A 17247-nucleotide genomic window follows, 5' to 3' on the forward strand; every position below is an offset into this window, starting at 1 on the left:
AAAGCATAAATGCACACAGAAATAAAGTGGAACACCAGGCTTCTTCTGTTTTTGGACTGGCATTGGAAGGAGCAACTGAAGGAGATTTAGCTTTTGCAGCAACTAGAGGGATGTTTGGCGAGGTGAGGTGTTGACTGAAAGTCTAAACCAGCTCCAAAATCCCATCCCACTGCTATCTTAACAGTGGATTACACTGTAAGGCTCCATAGGATTTGGTCTTCATTCAAAAAAAAAAATTGGTATTTGTTCAAAAAAATTAAATGTCTATAATGCTAAAAACAAAGCAATTACACTAATGTTTACAGGAATTAAAATACAGTGTAATTCAAGCGAGCATTCTGATCATTTTAATTTAACAGTCTGATTACAAAAAAGCATGTGGATTTAGTTATGAAAGTGCAAAGCATACATGAGTTATCAACTTAGAAAGGGCTTTAACTCAGAAATGCTTTAAGTTACCTGTCTGAACAGGATCTGTGGGCTCATGCTAAAGTTGCTTAATAATGTCTGACATGAATCCATCCAGAGAGCTCCAATTCCAGGTGAGGATGCAAATAAAAGCCAGTGTGGCACAGTTGTTAGGGTGTTGGAGTGCGACTGGGAAAATCTGAGATATAAATATTATAAATAAAATCAGTGAAGCAAGGGGAACATGGCAGGAAGGAAATGGGCATCTGCAAGCTTCCATTCCTGCCCATGACTCGACTAGATAGATTCTAAAAGATGTCTAGTGGATTCTCTTCACCTTCCTGTACTGTCAGGTCACTGCCAGTGGTGTAGAGGATTTTTCAACAGTTTTAGGATTCTTTTTGACTCTTCCTGTTCTTGGTTCTGCTTTAAAGTTTAACTATTTTAAGATTTTTAAAAACAATATCAATCATAATCTCTAAACTGTTGCAAGGTTTAGTTGTGAGGGGGTGTGTATATGTGCAGACTCAGAAACGCTGTGCTTTTTCATGCCTTTGCAATTGTCTGTCTCCCAATTATTTAAAGGCCCAGAAGTCATTTGTTCGTTTGGTTAGAGATACTAGAAGAAAGAGTGCTCAGAGTCTGCCTTGACACTGCCGTGTGTCAACAGCCACACTACACTACATCGGAGTCTTGCACGAAGTTTAGGCACAGCTTATCCCCTCCCCTTGCTGCATGTTAGCTTCTAGAGGCCCTGAAGCATCACCCTACAGTGCTAAGGACATTGGCCCAGTTTTATAAAAGCAGTGCTCAAAGGCCAAAAATAAGGATGAAATAGGGACAGTGATTTTACCCAGTGCAGATATCAGAAGAGACAGCCTCTCCCTGTTAAATGAAACTATTGAGAAATATTTAGAATGTATCTTTAATATCAGGAATAGGAAATATGCAGCCTTGCTGGTGTTGCCAGACTGCAGCTCACACTGGGACTGGTCAGCACAGGAATGAGGGAGTTCTAATCTCAGAACAGCTGAAGGAGCACATATTTACTAGTCCTGGATAGAACAACACCGTAATATTGAAGGTTCAGTGGATCCTCGCAGTCCCAGTGAATGGCCTGGATGTCTACCTCCGTCCTCCCTCAAAGTGGGTGAGGGGGCAATCAGCAACCAATGCACCAGGCTACCTTAGTCTGAAGCCAATATGTTTTTTGTTCCTTCTAGTGTCTTGAGTGTCTGTCTTGATATTCTGTACTGGAAGAGTTAAGCAGTGTGGCAGGCTCTCATTCCCATTTCATTTTTCTTTTTTTCTCTTCCACCCCCAACCTGCTTTGCACATAGTTCTGGAAGAGAAGCCAACATTAGAATAAAATCTATGAGCCTAAATTTAGAGGCTTGTGGCTCTTGTATTTTTATTTTCAGCTGGAACAGTATATACTTAGTGTTTTGTATGTTCTGAAATACTCCAGATGTCTGTCTTCTGCATCTCCTTTGCCTGTTCTTGGAACTTCCAGCAAAGTAGAAATCCAGTACTTGAACTATAATCCTTCCTGGAATGCACTAGTGCAAAGCTGTGACCCTATAATTAAGGTTTCTGTGTTTGTCAAGTCATGATTTCCGGGGATGAAAACCACAACCATGAATTTGAGGGCTTTTACGAAAGGAAGGTCACCACTTTGGCAGGACTTGACTGAATGGAACAAGAACCATGGGAAACTGCCTTACGCTCAGCATCAGCTACTTCAGGAGTGGGTGACATGTCAGCCAAAGTTCCTGATGGCCACAACTCCCATCATCCCCGGCTGCAGTTCCCAAAGCTGAAGCATGTAAGCCTTGGGAACAGACACTTGGCTAGATGGATCTTGAACAGAGCTATGCTTATGTTCATAACTATGTATGAACTAGTCTGGAGTGTTGGCACCTTGTGTGCGGCTCTGTTGGGACAGCAGGACAGACTGGGGATTCTGGTGGTGTGCTGCCCACCCTGCAACCCATCAGTCTCCCTACCTGAGCTGTGGGAGGTGGTCTGGATGTGATGTTGCCGTACCCCAGGCTGTTGATTCTGGGGGGTATCAGCATTCACATGGATGGCATCTTATTCAGAGTGGCTCAGGTTTCTTGACCACCATGACACCCATGGGACTGTCCTACCATCACCCACATTTTATTTATTTATTTATTAAAACATTTCTATGCCGCCCCTTGCCAAGGCCTCGGGGCAGCTTACAACATCAAATACAAAATACATTAAAAAATACATCACATGGTAGGTGATACTCTAGACTTGGTCATCTCAAATATGAGACTGTTGCTCTGAGTGTTGGGGACTTTGACTCAGTTCCTTTGTGATGGTCTGAACACCACCTGCTGAGAGTTAAATTGACAGCAACTGTGAGGGACCTACTAAGATGGTATATTCTGGTATATCAGGTATATTTTGAGGCAGTGAGGGTGGCAAAGGAACAATGCTTCAATTCAGACTTGGGAGGGGGGGGCACTGCATTGCAGTGGTTCTGCTCCTACTGGGGGGGCCATCTCCAGAAAGTGGTGCTTGGAAAATATGGTTCAGTCCCTGAATTCTCCAGCAGACTCTCATGAGTCTGTTCTGGCCCCAGTGCTATTTGAAATCTACATGGAACTACCACGTGGGGTCATCTGGAGTTGTAGAGTTCCTTGCCATCAGTATGCTGATTACACAGCTGCTTCTCCTTTTCATCAGCAGCAGGAGAGGCTCTGGATGTGCTAAATTGGCATCTGGCTGCAACAGTGGACTGGATAAGGGCTAACATACTGAAACTCAATCCAGGCAAGATTGAGATGCTCTCGGTGGTGGTTTTTCTGACTGTATGGATGGTGCTCAGCCTCTTCTAGGTGGGGTTGCACTCCTCCTGAAAGAGCTTGGGGGTGCTCCCAGATCCATTTTGTCACTTGAGGCTCAGGTGGCTTCAGTGGCTCAGAGTGCTTCCCGGCCGCTTTGTCTGGTGGCTCAGCTATGCCCCTCTCTGGACAGGCATAGCTTGCTCTCAGTAATCTATGCTCCAGCAACCTTTAAATTAGACTAATGCAACACCTTTAAAGACAGTTCAGAAGTTGCAGCTGGTACATAAGACTGGTTCTGTCCCACTTGCACTGGCTGCCTGTGTGCTTCTGGTCCCGATTCAAGATGCTGGTTTAGCATATAAAGCCTTATACAGCTTAGGGTCACAATACAAACGAATCAGCTCAGCATGTGAGTGGGGACACAACTACGTTTATCCCAGTCACAGGCATCATGCTATCGCCTTACATTTATACTCTGCCTCTCTAGCCTTCTACTCTTGCAAGGAATACGATGGGACTTGCACAGTTCTCTTTCTCCCCATTTTAACCTACACCAACCCTGTGAGTTAGGCTCCACTGAGAGTCTGAGACTGGTCCAAAGTATTCCAGTGAACATCATGGTCAAGCAGCAACTAGCACCTGGATTTCCTGGATCCCTAGTTCAACACTCTCACCACTACTCCACACTGTCCTCCTGCCTCCTGACATACAGTCCCCTACAGAGAGGGGACCTTCAGGCATGTTGCAGTGTGTGCACAAAACTCCAGCTCCCTCCAGACCTCCATGCTGATGTCCAGTGCCTGCCACGCACCGCCCATTGTTGCTGTGATGCAACTAGTTTTAAACAATGCTTCAACAATAAGGCTCTAATCTGTGGGAGAGGAACAGAGCAAGGGAACACATAAACTGTTGAGATCATCTTCTGTAGTGACTATTTTTGCTCATCACCTACCTACATAAGTAGGTATCTATTTATGTATTTTCAGGCATATACGCTTATATATTTATGTTCAATACAAAGGCTTGGCCTATGCATTGGACCTAAACTGCTGCTCTTCTGAGTAAGCACTGTGGTACACCAAACATTCTCAGATTCAAGAGTTTCTTCAAAGGAAGCCCCATGAACTTCACAGAACAGATCAGACACACAATACGCTAATCTGACTAATAACGCACTTCACCGCCTTTCCTTTTCCCGGCTCTGCAACAGCTGCTTTGCCTCAGCATCAGTTTTTTTCCCTCCTTGACTTTTCACTGTTCTGCCTCAGTTGGTGACATTCCCATTTTAACCATGTGATTCTGTTGATGGCATCCTGGTGTGCCACTTCTGACATAACAACGATGCTCACAGAAGCCTGCAAAAAATTTTCCTGGGTCACTACAATCAATAGAATTAAATGACAGCTCGGCAAGAAGGGCAGCGTGAGTACTGTGAGGGCAGTGAAATTGGCACCCAGAACGGCAGCAGAGAAATTGCTGCACAGATGTGCCAAAAATGGGAGGCAGGGGGCGGGGGGGGGGGAATGAATTTATTAGGCTTAGCCCTAGTAAATGGCAATGGCATTTTAATTCCTTTTGATCAGTATTTTTACATCATAGCTACTGTATTTTGGTGTGTGCAATTTTTTTCACCTCTCCCCACAAATTAAATAAAATAGATTTTTAATTGGTTGGGAAAATTAAGGGATACAAAAACTGGAGTGAACACTTGTGCCTCCCTGTAGGCTGGGAAAGTAGCAGGAGCTAGGAATAGCCAGTAAGATTAAAGGTATCACTTAACCACAAGTATATAGCTAGTCAGTTTTAAAATAGGTTTCCTTTTTAAAAGGGGGAGAAAAAAGCCACAGTAGGAGTTCATTTTCGGTGTAGGATGTACTTGGTTTTTACAGGATATGACTGATGTTTACTGCTAGCATGGATGGGGAGATGGTTGATGTTTGATCTCTTTAGGCCTAGATCTTAAACGCATGTAAGGAATCATATAAATATACCCAAATGCTCTTTTATTGCAAGGAACAGCTGTGTTGGGAGATGGTGACTGAAGCACACCATGGGGCGCTTAATGCTTTCCCACTCAGGTGCCATGTAATCCTCCAGCTTGACCTCCCCACCCTCCATCCCAAAGGCGGGTTGAAAGGCCATTTGTGGAAGAGGAATGCTAGGTGGGAAAAGGGCTCAGTAGCTCTTGCACGGAATGGATTGAAATGAAAGGGATTTTTGTCTAAAATGGAGACAGATGGTGGCAGTGTGGCTGCAGACTTGAGTAAGAGAGCACTCACTGCTTCCTGCCACTGTTGGGGCAGCACCCCTCTCCCTGCAGGCCATCTCCATCTCCCTTCTCCCCACCTCGTCTGCCTCCCTCCCTCCCTTTTTGATGCCTTCCTCCTCCCCACCCATCCGCTCACTGGGCCTCTCTCCTGCCTTCCTGCTCAGCCCTGCCTGCCCACCCCTGTGGGGCTGTATCTCCCACCCAACCGCTGCTTTCTGAAAAGTCATGTTGGCCAGAAAGGCCACCAGTGTGGCTCTTTGGAGACTGCCTAGTTCAAAGAGTGCTTCCTCAGGGCCAGGCGCTGTGGGCGGAGGTGTCCCTGGCGGTTGCCCATGATCTCCAAAGACCTATTCTAGCTGCTAGTTTGTTTGCCTACCACTCATTCCGAGAGGATTTGCAGAGCAGACAGTGGTGGCATCATTACCATTGTTAGTAGGAATGGGTTGGGGATAGAAGTGGGACGTGGGGTACCCAATGGCTGCAGGTTCTTCTGGTGGCAAGGAAGTACACAAGTCACCTCCTTCCATTCCTTCACCTGAGGTGGACACCTTTATCCAGCTTAATGAGAGCTCTGGGTAGAATGTTCAGCTCTGGGGCATAAACAGCAGGTGTCTATGATTAGAACAGCAGGATCAGGAATGATGGAGTAGGATGGAGGTCTTGGCAAGATGTGGTAGGGCCAGACATAAAGCCAGGGCCAGGCAAGGGTCAGATACCAAGAAGGCATCATACAGCTAGAGACAAAAATAAGGTCAGAAACAGGCAAGGATAGGCTCCCTGGCAAGAATTTGGCAGGAGCAGCAGCAAGGCAGAGAAACAGGTAGGAGGCAAGGCAAAGATGAAGATGTTGCAAGACTGGCATGAGCAGCCAGATCAGGACTGCAAAAACAAGTCCTGGGGCCAAATTGGGCAGAGTTGAGCAGGCTGTTATAGGCCCTCTTGTGACTTCTGGCTGCTTTCCGTGACCAAAGTAGCTTCAAGCCTTGCAGACACCTACAGGCCTGATACCAACCCCACAAATACTTGCAGAGTGAACCAAGCTACTTCCTCCAACACCCCCATGAGGCAGCTGTGCTGCTCTGCAGATGCCAACAGGTGCTGAAACGTAGTTGTCAAGTGTGTTTTTCCTGCTTTTTGTGTGTTTTGTATCCTGATTTTCTTCAAGGAGATCAAGGAAATCTCTGTGAGATTTCCCTATTATACCCTCTCACTGCAACCCAGTAAACACATGGCTGAGAAAAAGAGAAACTGCCCCACAGTCATCCAAAAGGCATCATAAAAGGTAAAGGTTTCCCTTGACGTTAAGTCCAGTCATGCCTGACTCTCGGGGGCGGTGCTCATCTCCGTTTCCGAGCCGAGGGAGCCAGCGTTAGTCCGCAGACTGTCTCCGTGGTCATGTGGCTGGCATGACTCAACACTGAGGTGCACGGAACACTGTTTCTTCCCACCAAAGTGGCATTCGCCACCTGCATCCCAAACGGCATCATACCTAGCTAGAAACTAGAAGTAGGATCTTCCTGTCTCAACCTCAATAGAATTCATTATGCTGCACTGGCTCTTGCCCTGGAATTCTTGTCTGCACACACCTGGTGTGACATTCTTGTTGCACAGATCAATCTGTACTCGTATCAGCACCAATTTAGATGAAGTCTGTATTTGTGCTCCAACAGAGCCTTCATTAATTGTAAGACTAAGCAACGATACTTCAATTTCGCACACATGCCAGGGATGGTTAGAGCATGATTTGATGTGGTACTTTCTGCTGAGCTAGGTCAAAAGAAAGACACCATCGACAGAAGCCTCTTTGCCTCTTTTTTGTTTTCTGGCACAAATAACTGAATTATATGCACTAAAGCAATTTACGGAGTTTGGAAAGCTTAAGAGGGAGCATGAACACCTTGAACCTGCTTGGCAGTGCACAGATGACACTTGCTTAATGAGGCAAGTTATGGCATTCCACTGCCTTGGAGCACAGTTAACATCCAGCTTTGGCACCTGCTCTTTCCATTTTATATCTTAAGTTAGATGTAAATCTTGCTCTGAGTCAATGTGGCTGCTATTCACTGGAGTGTGTTAAAGATAATGAGGTCAAGAACAGGCCAGGGAAATCCCTGGAGGACCATTGCGGAAGGGTCTGGGGAAAGGGAGATGGTGACTAACGAAAAATGGCCCTATAACTTAAGGTTCCTTGTAAAATATGTAATATACATTTACACTGATAAATATACCTCACGTAAGTCAGATGCTTCTATTTTTCTATGCCGTTTACCTACCTCCCTGTTTCATGGCCTCCACTTGCATTGGGTTGAATCTTGTGGCAGAATAGGGCTCTTTGCATAGACCTGCTGAAATTCATGGGACTGAAATTAGACACCAACTGAAAATGTCAGTGGGTCCACTCAAAGTATGGCAGAATCTGGATCAAAAGTGTGGTGAATTTATTTCTTTGTGCTTTGGCTTGTTGCATCTAATGCAATCCCATGCATGTCTGCCTAGAAGTAAGTCCTGTGGGTTTTACTGCTGCAGAGTGTTTATGTAAGCTGCAGCCAAAAATGTCCCAGAAACTTCAATTATTGCTGGTTTAAAGCTTGCCTGGGAAGACTGGGACTTCCCAGACTGCATGCTCAGAAATACTCTGTGGAAGAGCTTGGAGACAGTGAAAAGAAAATGGATACTTTAGGATTTATTAGTGCATGCATATACCCATCTTTCCTCCAAATTGCTCATGGCAGCACAGTAATTCTCCACCTTTCCTTTTACTGTCACAACAACATGTTATATAACAAATTACACTGAGAGGGTGACCTGATCAAGGGCACTATGAAAGTTGTGGCTGGAAATGGAATTGCTCCACTCCCAGCCAATCAGGGCAACTTGGAGCTGGATAAGCTTTTGGGGCGCATGAACACATTTGCCACTTGGAGAAATCGTCATGGGTGCCACCACCAACTGGGTGTGCTGCAGATGAAACTACTATCCTATTGTCCATTTGCCATCCTCATTTCTTAATAATTCTTCTGGTCCCCAAAAGGCATTCATGCACAAAGAAGATGGCAGCAGCTAGAGGTCCTCACTTAGCTTTGAAGAAATCTCAGTTGCCAGTAAGAAACTTTGTTATTTAAGAAAAAGCAAGAGGAGTAGGGCCCCTTCCTGATTGCCAAGAATGGGCATGGCCACCATGTTGCCTTCCTTTGCTCTAACCACTGTACCATTTTGGTCCTCTTCAGGTATTCAATTTTTGTTAGCATGGAAGGTGATGTGGATACATGCTCTGGTGTCACCTACCCTTCCCCTTGATCCATAATGGCCCCACCCACAGAGGAAAGATCTGCAATGGAGCTGCCATTGCCTTTGGCTGAACATGTTAACAGGAGACCACATAATCGGGAATCTGGACGAAGGCCCAACTGCTTGGCATTCTCTCACTGTGTTCAGCTGAAAGCGGTGATGGCACCACTGCAGACCTCAAGCACCATGAGAAATTGTGCATTGAGGGGCAGAGTGTGTATCCCCGTCGTCCTTCAGGCTAACAAAAAAGGAACACCTATGTCACAGGTGTATGTGCCAGTTCTGTGAGTGACTGAGGAAAATGGAAGAACAGGGAAGCAAAGAGAAATGTGTGACCCTGCTTCTTCCAGGTCAGACTGTCTGAGCCTTTGTGCTGGAGGATTCCTTGTATACCGGTGGTTCATTACTGCATAAGAACCCTGCTGGAGCAGACGCAGGGTCCATCCAGCTCAACAGTCCATCCACACAGTGGCCAACCAGCTGTTCACAGGGTCCCTTAAGCAGGTCATGTGCACAAGATCATCCTCCTGCCCAAGTTTCCCAGCAACTGGTATACATAGGCATGTTGTCTCTGATGCTGGAGATACCATAAAGCCTCCTGGACTAGTACCTCTTGTTGGTCTCTTACTCCATGAACCCTAACGCTTTGCTCTTATTCCATATCTTCTAAATATGCTCAGGGGTCTTCAGTGAGGGACTTTGACAAAGGCATTATGGAAGTCCAAGTAAACAGTGTCCGCAAGATAAGTACATTGCAGGTGCTCTGTTTGTTTGTATCCCTGCAAGGAACCCTAGGAAGCTTACCCAGTCCTCTTCCTCTTTGTTATATCCACAGAACAATTCTGTGTGCTAGGTTAGCTGGAGCGCGTCAGTGACTCATTTTGTGACCAGTGGAGACCAAAATCTGGATCCCCCAAGACCCAAATCCAGCACTAGCCATTATATATCACACCATCCTTTCTGCTGCATTTTCTGACAGAGAAGTTTGTTCTCCTAGCTCAGTGTTGTTTAATCTAACTAGCACTTATGCAGCAAAGAATGTCTGCTACTTGAACAATTTATCTGGAGATACCAAGGACTACACTTGGTTTCCCTCCTATGTGGAGTAGGGGTTCATCTGCTGAACTTCAGCCCTCATGGCCAGGCATGGGTGGTGTTAGGGTAGACTCATTAGGGCTTAGCCTGACATGTTTCATCTGCAGCCCTGAATTTCTGGAGCCCATTCTGGAGTGCCATCTTGCTGAACATGGACACTTCCTGAAAGACAGATAAAGGGGCCCTGATGATTTCCACTGAGTTTCCTGGATCTCTGTTGGTCCCTCTGGATTAGCTAGCGTTTTGCCCACAAAAGGGTCAGTGCTGCCCTTCCATGTATCTTTCTGAGGTCCCCGCCCCCAAATCAAATGAGCTTCTTTCCCTTGTCAGTAAAACTTTTTATAGAAAGAGTGTCTTTAGAAACAGGGCCCATACAAGCAGGCTTTAGAACAGACGGAAACTGGCACATACAAATATCAGTGTTTTGCTTGGGCTTGACTCTGGATCTTTTTGGTATCTAGCACTGCTTCTGTGCCAACCATGCCTCAGAATGTCCCAGTCACTCAGAGCAATGCAGATAATGCTTTCACGCATTACATTTTCTTCATTCATGCAATTCTTAACTAGCTAAACATCAGAACTGTGACCCAGGGAGGTGGTGCGGTCTTTCATTTTCCCATTTCCTTTGAACCGTGCAAATTTAAGCCATTTGCACCAAACATATGCAATCCTAGGAAGCAGGCAGGAATGTCATCTAAATCAGAGATGGAGACAGGGTTTTTCATAGTCCGAGTACTGAAGTCCTCTGACCGAAGTCCTCTGACTTCAGTGCTGAACTCCTGCCCTACCCCTGCCACTCGGGCAGAAAGAATCCTGCCAACCTCTGTGCCCTGGAGTCACACCTGCTTCTTGGAAGCTCAGAAAGCCTTGGGGTTTCCTGCCTCACGTCATGCACTGGATGCTTGTAAGCCTCCTGGTTCAGGACTTCTGAGCCTCTGCCATCAGAGTAATTGGATTGCACCCTAGGGGAAAGCAATGTGTAGGACTTTATTCTGCCTAAACATGCAAAGAATTGTACCTTAAACTAGCATAGTGAGTGGTGATGAAAGTTCGAGAATACCTGGAAGGCTGCAGATTGCTCATTTCTGCTCTAAATAAATAGATGTATAAATGGAAGAGCAGACAGCCAGGTCCAAAGAACAATCCAAAGCAAAAGGAAGCAAGATAAGGAGATTCCATGCAAAGTTACCCTTTGCCCGAATTTCTGTATGTGAAATATGAAGGAGAGGGGAAGAAGTGGTGACTCAAGCACAGATTTAGCTTGGCCAGATCTTGCATTTCCACAAAGAAACCATGGATTAGGGTTAATTATAGGAGATCTGATATGCTTCCTTTGGCATTTTAGGGTTTAGAAGGGAAAACAATGTGTAATGCTAAAAATAAAAATAAAAATGAATGACTTCCTTTTTCCCTATTTTGTCAGTACTGTGCATTTTAGGATAATTTTCTTGAGGCTTCTTCAACTGTTTTCATGTGACTTAATTCCCTGCTGAGTCTCTCTCAAAGGGAGCATCTACTTCTTGTTAATGCAGAAGAGAAGCATTCGTAATGCAAATGAATATTCTGGCCAATGCAGGTTTACATTTCCATTACAAACAGAATTAAGAAGGGCATTGCCTCTTGGGGAGGAACACCTCTTTGGTTCTGTGAAAGTACCCCTATAAAATAGATTTTTAAGGTCTTTTAACACAAGTGGGAACGTTGTTCTCCAGATGTTGTTGGACCACCATCCTAATAATCTGAACTTCTTCCATACCTGTTGATACTAATGGAGGCTGCAGTCTGACAACACCAGAAATCACTGCTTCTCCTTTCTGATCTTATACCATATCTTTGCTTTCCTGTGTCCTAAACTTAATCTGATCCACAGTGAAACCCTGCCTTGGTTTAATCCTGGAACTCTGTACCTTCTATTCACCATTGAAAATGCTTTTGTACTCCTGTTTTCATGGCAAGCTTTATTGCCTGAATCTCTTCACCCTGTGCCTTTTACATATTACATCTTTACCAGTTCGTTCATTCATTCTCTTTTCTGTACCATCCAATAGCCAAGGCTCTCTTGGTAGTTCTAAAACCCAAAGTAGAACATAATATAAACATAATATAAACTCTCTAACACACACAAATTTAAAGCAGTTAAAAACAATTACATCCCGTCCGGTGGAGCTTTTTTGGGTGGTACAAGGGCTGGTTCATCCTGGCCCTAAGAAAGATCCGGTACCACCCTCACAGGCCCACTGTAATGACTTTGCCAAGCATTTTAGGGAGAAAATCACTCAGATTTGTCATGAGCTGGACTCCCCTAGTGACTCAGAGGCTTCCGGGGAGATACCAATGTCGCTGTCTGGTCCAAAATTGATGGATGACTTTCAGTTACTGCGGCCTGATGATGTGGACAAGGTGCTTGGACGAGTACATCCCACCAGTTGCCTATTGGATCCTTGCCCATCTCGGTTAATTAACAATGCCAAGCACAGTACAGGGACAAGGATCTTGCAAGCGGTTAACGCCTCTCTGAGGGATGGCCGGGTACCTGCCCCTCTAAAGGAGGCAGTAGTCCAACCGGTCCTGAAGAAGGCGTCACTGGATCCAGAGATGGCCACTAACTATAGACCAGTGGCCAACATCCCTTTTTTGGGCAAGGTGCTGGAATGGGTGGTGGCGGGACAACTCCAAGCACTCTTGGATGAAACTGATTATCTGGACCCATTTCAGTCCGGCTTCAGACCCGGGTACGGTACTGAATCTGCCTTGGTCGCCCTGTACGATGACCTGTGCAGGGAGAAAGACAAGGGGAGTGTGTCGCTGTTGGTTCTCCTGGACCTCTCAGTGGCTTTCGATAACATCGACCATGGTATCCTTCTGGATAGGCTTGCGGGATTGGGGGTCGGAGGCACTGCTTTGCAGTGGTTCCGCTCCTATCTCAATGGCCGATTCCAAAAGGTGACGCTGGGGGACTATGGCTCTGTGCCATGGCAGCTATGCCATGGAGTACTGCAGGGATCCATTTTGTCCCCTTTGCTATTAACATCTACATGAAACCGCTGGGAGAGGTCATTAGGAGGTATGGGCTGTGGAATCATCAGTATGCTGATGATACCCAGCTCTACCTCTCGTTTTCTACCAGTCCAGGTGAGGCAGTGGCTGTACTGAACCGATGCCTGGCCGAGGTAATGGGCTGGATGAGGGCCAATAAACTGAAGATCAATCCAGACAAGACGGAGGTCCTGTTGGTTGTTGGATCGGGCTTCGGGGAAGGGGACCTTGACCTAGTCCTGAATGGGGTTGCATTCCCTCTTAGGGACAAGGTCCGCAGCTTGGGAGTGCTCTTCGACCCAGAGCTTTCACTGGAAGCTCAGGTGACAGCAGTGGCGAGGAGCGCTTTCTTTCAGCTTTGGCTGATCCATCAGCTGCATCCCTACCTGGAGAACGACTGCCTGGCAACAGTGACATACACGTTGGTGACTCCCCAACTTGACTTCTGTAACGCGCTCTACGTGGGGCTGCCCTTGAAGATGGTCCGGATACTTCAATTGGTTCAAAATAGAGCTGCCAGGCTGCTGACGGGGACTGGGCGTTATGTTCACATGACTCCAGTCCTCCGTCAGCTTCACTGGCTCCCTATTGAAGTCCGGGCCCAATTCAAGGTGTTGGTGATGACCTATAAAGCCCTAAACGGCTTGGGTCCTGGTTACCTGAAGGAGCGCTTACGTCCATATATGCCCGCCCGCCCCTTGAGATCAGCGGGAGAGGTCCTTCTCCGGGAACCCTCCGTGAAGGATATTAGGAGGGTAAGTACTTGGAGGAGGGCTTTCTCTGCGGTGGCGCCCAATCTATGGAATGCGCTCTCCAGCGAGGTCTGCCTGGCGCCGTCGCTATTTGTTTTTCGGTGCCAGGCAAAGACCTTTTTATTTAAACATCATTTTAATTGCTAATATTATTTATTTATTTTACTTCTTTGGCCAGGACGTCTCCAATTATATTGTTTTTATATTGTTATTATTTATTGTTGTGAGCCGCCCCGAGGCTTCGGTGAATGGGGCGGCATAGAAGCTTTCTAAATAAATAAATCTCAGAACTGGATGAGACAGCTGGCATTAAAAGCCCCATCCTATACCTACTGCATCTTAATCTGGCTGTAACATAAACTGAATGTACCAGTTTCGTGCCATTTTGTGTTCATGGAAGTGAGTTGTAATGTTGCTTCTAATGTCTTAAATGTGGATTTAATGTCTTCTGAAATGGCAAGAAAGGCAGGCACCAGGAGCAGGTGCAAATAGGGACTGATTGCATAGAATACCCAAGAGATACTAATATTGAGCCCCTTGTCCAAATGTGGACCATACAGGAGGAAGTTTTCAGCACTCTTGGAATAACTAGAGGACTTGCCGAGTAACGAACAATCTTTTGAAAGCAATTTAAAGTATGTGGATGCAGGTGCAAGCAAGCCTGCTGAGGGACAGCACGCTCATTGGCTATGGAATGCTTGCTGAGTATTGGAGGGGCTTTGGGATGAATCAAACAGATTGGCCAAGAAGATGGTATGGCCGACTGGCATCTTGGAAAGGAGTATTCCACAGTGTAATGTTCTGTTGCAGGGCCCACTTAGGTTAAGCATATGAGAAAGAATATGTCTTTTCCTTGGCACTGAAGACAAAACTGGTTCCCATCATCTAGACTGAAAGGAAGATGCTTCCAGAACAGATAGATACTGTGGGTGCACCTAATTTGAACAAACCAGGGTACAGTTTGAACTATGGATTGTAAACTCAGCCATGGGTTGTGTTGTGTGGATCCAGCCATACTAATACACCATGGGTTTATTAAGGCTGAACAACCTATGAATCTTGTGTTCTCAGTTCAACAACAACCCATATTCAACTCATATGCTATTTTGTCATGTTGCGAGAATCCAGCCACTGTGCATGTTCCCACATTTCTTGAACTCACACAGCAAGGAAAGTTGATCACGACCAATCTTTCCTAGGTTCCACACTTGATATCCTCAAGAATTTGAGTTTGTTTGGAAAGAACATCTTATTCAGTTGTGACATATTTACTTACTGTTTTCTGAAAAACTCCAGAGTAGTTGAGAACAATGTTCTTTCTTCCTTTAACATGTCAGCTCTTCTAGAGAAGCCTCTTAGTAAAAGGAGGGACAGTGAAGCTGTACAGAAGGCCAAGATACTTTATTCTTCATGTTTGAATGAAAGTAAGTTATACTTTTTTATTTTCAGTGTTGTGAACTGGCATCTGGATGTACGGTCAATGTTTTTTTTTTCCTATTCTTTTATAGCAGTAGGAAATTAAGCAGTCCTGAAATTAATCTTTGTTTCATGCATGTCAAAGTATGAAAAATATTGGCAAGCATACATATTTGGAGCTATTGCCATTATTATTCTGTTAGATTATGTCAGTGTGAAATAATTGGTTCTTTTCTAATGCAATCTTCTACTTAGGTTGCAAGCCTTTGGGCATTTGCCTTAAAATTAGCCCCACTGAACACAATGGGTCTTACTTCTGAGTTACTTATTCATGATGTCTTACCCTTCATATATGTGCAGTGAGCATTTCTTCTGATAGTGTATACGCCTTGGGGGTGTGATGGGTTACTATGAAAATAAATCTTTAACTATATTCCTATCTATTCAATTTATTATCTTGTAATAACTTGCTTCTCCCATGTCAACAGATAAAATAGAGAAGACCGATGCAAAACCACTTTTGAACATGCTAAAACATTCTCCATTCCGCTGGCCTGTGATGGAATCAAACCTTGGGCCTGAAGGACTGTGGTCAGAAAGGAAGTTCAGCATGCTCCAGACCTTGGCCACTCTTCGTGGCCAATATAGCAGTTCTGTTTTCATCCGAATGTATGTGGCTTCTGATGATAAGCTCTCTAATGAGCACATCATAAAGGTATGCTCAAGGAAGCTGTGAAAGTAGTTTAATGTTGTTATTGCTCACTAGAAACACCAACACTTAAGCCATCATACGCCTGAAGATGTGACTATGATGTGGGTCAGATGCATCTGCCTCACTGGAGATGGGTTTTAAACTCTAGACCAGGCATCTAAATGATTATGATTTAATTTAACATCAAATGGGATGTTTGTATGTAGCTGAAATAATGCTTTCCTTCCCTATCCTTTCAAGGAAGCAATTCGAGAATATCTAACTCATAATTAGCCACCCTCCAGCTAATTTTGTTGATAGTGGTAAAGGGCTGATAGTTCCTATGTTCAAAACATTACCATGGAATCTGGTTATTAGTATGTAAATATGCAAATTACTGAACATCAGGGCAATATATGTAACTATATTCCTTAGGGCACTCTAAACTCATTTCCAATTTAATTTACAGCAATCTGATTTACAGAAAGTGCATGACAATATTCTGCTCAGTTACTGAAGGATCAAATGATTCCCAGAAGTGCAATGAAACATTTACATCTTGGGGTGGTGGGGGTGGTGAGGAGTTTTATTTGGAAAAGTCTGAAACTATTCAGTGGTCCACCTAACTTGATTTTCTCAGGAAACTACAATGTTTAGATGTAAGCTTAATTTGCTGTCCAAAGGATGATTTTAAACCATGTTTTAATTCCTAGGTTCTGGTAAATACTATGTTAGAATTTTTTTAGTGCATCTTCTCTTTTTCTTGTTTTGGATCCAGACTTAATACTTATAATATACTCACCGAAATCAATGGACTTAGGACAGCATACTTGTTCCATTGATTTCAGTAGGTGTACGCTAAGCATAACCAAGGGCTGACTGGAGCATGCTGAGAGTTGTATGGTTTTTTTCCCCTGCCTAATCATGTATAGGATTATTGTTTACATCTACGTCCAGTCTCTAATGTTTCAGTACTGCATTGGAGACTCCAGAACCCTGTACATCAAGTACTCAGTATTCAGAAATACTGACACTGAGTTCAGGAGGACATTTTTGCAGGAAAGCGTGTATGGGATTGCAATCCAAGTAGAGTTGTGGGAAAATAATTGACATTAATTCTTGGTGTTTTATTATGTACATACTTTTAATAGCTAGATCAAGCATCTCTGTCTCTGTCAGCACGGGAAGACTACCTAGAGAACACTACAGAAGCAAAATCTGTGAGTATATTTCACTTAGGGCTAGTCCTGTTGCGATGCCATGAGCCCCTAAGCTCAGAGGATTTCATGGGAGGTTCAAAAATCTGATCCCCAGCTCCAAGATCAGAGTTTCTGCTGTCTCTGACCTTGGATCTCTGAATGAGAAAACTCCCATGAACCCTTTGAGAGTGTCTAGGGACCACGGGATTAAACTACCCACGTAGAAAGCATTTTCCTCATTTAGGATTTCTTCCTCAGTGCTACGATATTGACC

General features: G+C 44.7%; 1 protein-coding gene across 1 annotated transcript in view; it reads left to right on the forward strand.

The window, feature by feature from the left end:
- Positions 1-17247, forward strand: part of PHEX (phosphate regulating endopeptidase homolog X-linked) — a 103120-nt gene that overhangs the window by 24716 nt on the left and 61157 nt on the right. Inside the window, exons 4-6 of the mRNA XM_044442415.1 lie at positions 15005-15091; positions 15572-15798; positions 16926-16994. Coding sequence (XP_044298350.1) covers positions 15005-15091; positions 15572-15798; positions 16926-16994 — 383 coding nt within the window. The remainder of the gene's footprint in view (positions 1-15004; positions 15092-15571; positions 15799-16925; positions 16995-17247) is intronic.

Source organism: Varanus komodoensis, unplaced genomic scaffold (assembly GCF_004798865.1).
Source record: "Varanus komodoensis strain SLA01 unplaced genomic scaffold, ASM479886v1 scaffold4, whole genome shotgun sequence".
Lineage (NCBI taxonomy): Eukaryota > Metazoa > Chordata > Lepidosauria > Squamata > Varanidae > Varanus > Varanus komodoensis.